Source organism: Notothenia coriiceps, unplaced genomic scaffold (assembly GCF_000735185.1).
Source record: "Notothenia coriiceps isolate Sejong01 unplaced genomic scaffold, NC01 NC01_scaffold00018594, whole genome shotgun sequence".
Classification (NCBI taxonomy): Eukaryota; Metazoa; Chordata; class Actinopteri; order Perciformes; family Nototheniidae; genus Notothenia; species Notothenia coriiceps.
Window position 1 is genome coordinate 1 of NW_011351295.1, and position 3,956 is coordinate 3,956.

General features: G+C 40.2%; 1 protein-coding gene across 1 annotated transcript; it reads right to left on the reverse strand.

Moving 5' to 3' along the window:
- Positions 1-826: 826 nt before the first annotated feature.
- Positions 827-3,540, reverse strand: LOC104951128 (ran-binding protein 9-like). Its single transcript, XM_010777761.1, has 2 exons — positions 3,490-3,540; positions 827-1,190 (listed from the first exon to the last, which is right to left on the reverse strand). Exons 1-2 carry the CDS (start codon positions 3,536-3,538, stop codon positions 964-966), a joined length of 276 nt encoding a protein of 91 aa, XP_010776063.1. The 5' UTR covers positions 3,539-3,540; the 3' UTR covers positions 827-963.
- Between the last annotated feature and the right edge of the window lie 416 nt (positions 3,541-3,956).

A 3,956-nucleotide genomic window follows, 5' to 3' on the forward strand; every position in this document is an offset into this window, starting at 1 on the left:
AAAAAAAAAACAGGAAGTAAACTGGATATAAAATCCCCAAACAGGTGAAAACCTACCAGTTTCACCAACTGTCTCTGCCACCTCCCTCCATGCCTGGTTCCTCCGGTTTAGGTCCCGGTAGGTGAACAGAGAGCAGTCGTAAAGGACCGGGACATTTCCTACAGCGATGATTCATTTATCCTCCATTTTATGACATATGGAAAAGACCTGCGGTATCTGCATACACGCGGTTTGATTGGCTAGCGCTGGCAGTGCGGGATTTGCATAAACGGAATTTGATTGGCTGATGCCAGCTTCGAAAGCATCGGGAGCATCAAAAGTTGAACATTGCTCAACTTTTGATGCTCACGATGCTTGCAAAGCCATGCTCCGCTCCCCACAATGCAGTTCGGCGAAGATTAAAAATCTTCTACGTCACCCGATTCAAGTGAGTGGGCGAAGCTTTGAAAGATTTTTTTCATGCCTGTGTGTGGACAGAGATAAGAGATCAGATCAGATCAGATCAGATCAGAGTAAGAGATGCAGATGCTAGCTCAAGCCACAAAGCTCAAGCCACAAAGCGCCTGCAAAAAAGCAGGTAACCTTGGCAGCAGCATTTTCAACAGTCATTCCTTATGACAAGAAAGGGCCCCGGTGGCAGGCGATCACAGATGCGGTGACATATTACATAAAAAACAGAAAAAAATCGAGGTTTAAATCGAAAATGTTCCATTAGTTAGAAAAAAAAAAAAAATAGAGATTTTATTTTTAGGCCAAATCGCCCAGCCCGAGACACAGTTTCGTGAAGAAAAAAAAAGCACAATGTCTTAATAAAATGTAAAAAAGGCTATAAGGCACAAAAATGTAACTAATATAGAAAGTTAGTCTGGAGACCTGATTCTCCCAGGTGATGATCGCTAGCTTTCGTGAGATTAGAAAGAGACTTTAGCAGGAAAGCTCATTTGTTGCTTATGTAAACAAAAATCACATTATTACTGTACAGTGGAACAGAAGTTGTTGAACTTTGTTTCTGTGCTCCTTACCTAGGCTGTGTCCGTTCTTTGTGTAGAAGCAGGTGTTGTTGATGAGGTTTACGCAGCAGCCAATCACGTCGCCCGTTGTAAACGTGGGTCCGTAGGGCTGCCCGGTGCCGGACGAGCAGAAGGAGTGACCGTCGTCTCCGTGGTAACCGTACGAGTGCTTATCCCAACCTGAGGGAGGAGAATGTTTTTGAAGAATAAGAGTGCGGAGCAAGCAGGTGCAAAATATGCAACAAATAGTCCAATCTGAGAGTGAATTTAAAACAAAAACAGACACATAGAATGACAAATATATCAGAGAAAAGGTGCTGAGGAAAAACTCCTGCGCTTGGGACCAATAAGACCATCTGTGTTCTCATTAAAGTTACTAAATAATACCCAGTATCAAAGTTTATTAACAAGGGTTAAAATAAATCACAGCCAATGTATTATTATGACTAACTTCCAGAATATTTTATATTGTTTTGTTTATATATTTCATTTGTAATTGTTAATTATATTTTAATGTCTGAACACACCTCTGCTTCTGTGACGAAATAATTTCCAAAATTGGGATCAATAGAGTGGTGCGGTACTAAAACCTGGAAGTAAGCTGGGCATGGGTACCTTCCTTACCTTTTCGAATCATAAATCTATCGATCATAAATCTATCGATTAGATTTATGATTCGAAAATTATAAAAGGAGGGTAGACATGTGGAGATCATCCGACTGAACAAAACGTGATCCTTCTCTTAAATGTGTGTCAACCACAGACCTTATTTCAAACTATTTTCCAAAATCCTATGGAGAAATCCAATTACTTTTTTGTCGAGGGAACCGGAAGGAGTTTACTTCCGGGTTTTAGGACCCGTCACTGCATCACTCTAAAGTATCTATCTATCCATCCATCTACCTACCTTCCTTCATGTCAGCCTGCACTGTCTGCCAGATAGAGGAAAATGATGGTACATTACATCATTGTTGCACCCGTTTGGCAGATTTAACAGGATATCAAATATAACCTGGTAATATGTGTTTCTACAGCCGCTGGTAGGTGATTTGGTTTCCTTCAGACAGAGTTAGGTAAACAGTTTTCAGTTTGTTTGCGCAGCTACAATCGCCTTTATTCTATTCACATGTAACTTTAGTATTTCTGTTTTGATATGCTGGCCCTCTGGTTAAGGCACTGCTTTAAAAACACACTCAGAAATAGCCCCGATATGCGTCAAATGTTCTCATGTTGCTCTTCCATACTCTGCCTCTACATCTCAACTTGTATTTAATATGAGCTTTCACATAAGAAAGGAATGCAAGTTAAAACATCTTGAATTTTCACCTGTTTTTTATTTTATTTGGTGCACAATTACATGAAGTGCAGGACTCAGTAACATTTTCAGAAGTTTATAAAACACATTAGATTAGATTAAATTAGATCCATGGCTAGGAGTAGAGATTAACTTCCTGAACTCTTTAGGATTGTCACACATGTAGAAATCCTGAACCAGCCTCTCTAACAATTTGACAACATGGATATGCCTTCAGATAAACGACAAATAACTCATGGAAATGAAACTCTCTCACACCTACACCCAGTGCATCCAATCTGTACCAAACAATAAGCTCACAGACAAACTGACACCCACTCTAACAGTTTAAATGATCTCTGATATATATATATATATATAGAGAGAGAACGATGACTGAACATAACAGCACAGAACTCTGTGTGTGTGTGTGTGTGTGTGTGTGTGTGTGTGTGTGTGTGTGTGTGTGTGTGTGTGTGTGTGTGTGCGTGACAAGAGCTATATTCAGAGCTCTGCTGCCTTGGCTACAATCTTTCATCGTTGCTGTCGTAGGATTGGTATTTAGCGTCCACAGCACCTCCGCTTTAAGGGTTGACGTAGACCCAAACGTCGCCCGGAGGTCCCCCGGTGTTGTTGCGGGAGCAAACGCTACATTAGCAAAACAAACGCTAATTTCTTTTGCAAAAGGTGCGTCGTGCTTCAAACACGTTCCCTCCACTGGTTTCAACCAAGCACTCAATTCAATGTTTTCCAACCAAATACGGTTGAACTTACACTTCCCCATATTTATTTGTAAGTAGATTTGAAGATACCAAGGTTTTTGACTTGGTTGCTAGGTTACTAGCTGGGTGTTCTCCGATAAGGGGCCAGGGGAAAAAAAGTTAGTGATTACTGGTTCCATTTATTTCAATACAAATTGTTGGGGGGAACTGAAAGGCTCTTACCGTACTGGCTACTTTGCAGCCCGGACATTTCCCCCAAAATTTAGATGTGATCGCAACACAGAAGTACCTTTCAAATCCCATAATATTAAAGACCCTCTAAATCATATTTAAGACCTTTATTCTTTTTTTGATAATATTTAAGACTTTTTAAGACCCCGCGAGAAACTTGTTGTAGAAACACACACATTTATCTCACCACACCTAAATAGAGAAAGCAAGCACACACAAAGTGTCGTCTTACCTGGGAGTCTGTTCATGTTTACACCCTGAGCGGACAGGCCGATGCCCATGTACCTGTGGAGAGAGATTTAACAGTTAATTTAGACACATCAAAAAGAGATTTAAGAGCAAGACCCGCCTACTGACCTGCCATTAATTATGCCTTGCTGATAAACATTAACACATTGCATAAGTGTGTCAGTCATCTAAGAGTCAAAGACAGCCCCCACCGAAGAGCCAAAGCCCCTTTGTTTGTGATACAGGGCACAATTAATCAAAATGATATCCATCGTGCAATATCCAAATCGCAGTAAGTGCAATATTTGGTAACGTTTAATAGCTAATAATATCTGAATAAAGTGTTGTGGAGCTTCAGAGGTCCCGGCGTCCTAACAGTCTAATAATAATAATAATGAGAATAATGTTTTAAAAAAGGATCAATCCCTCTAACATGATGAACCGTATCAGACAAAATAATCACTTTAATAT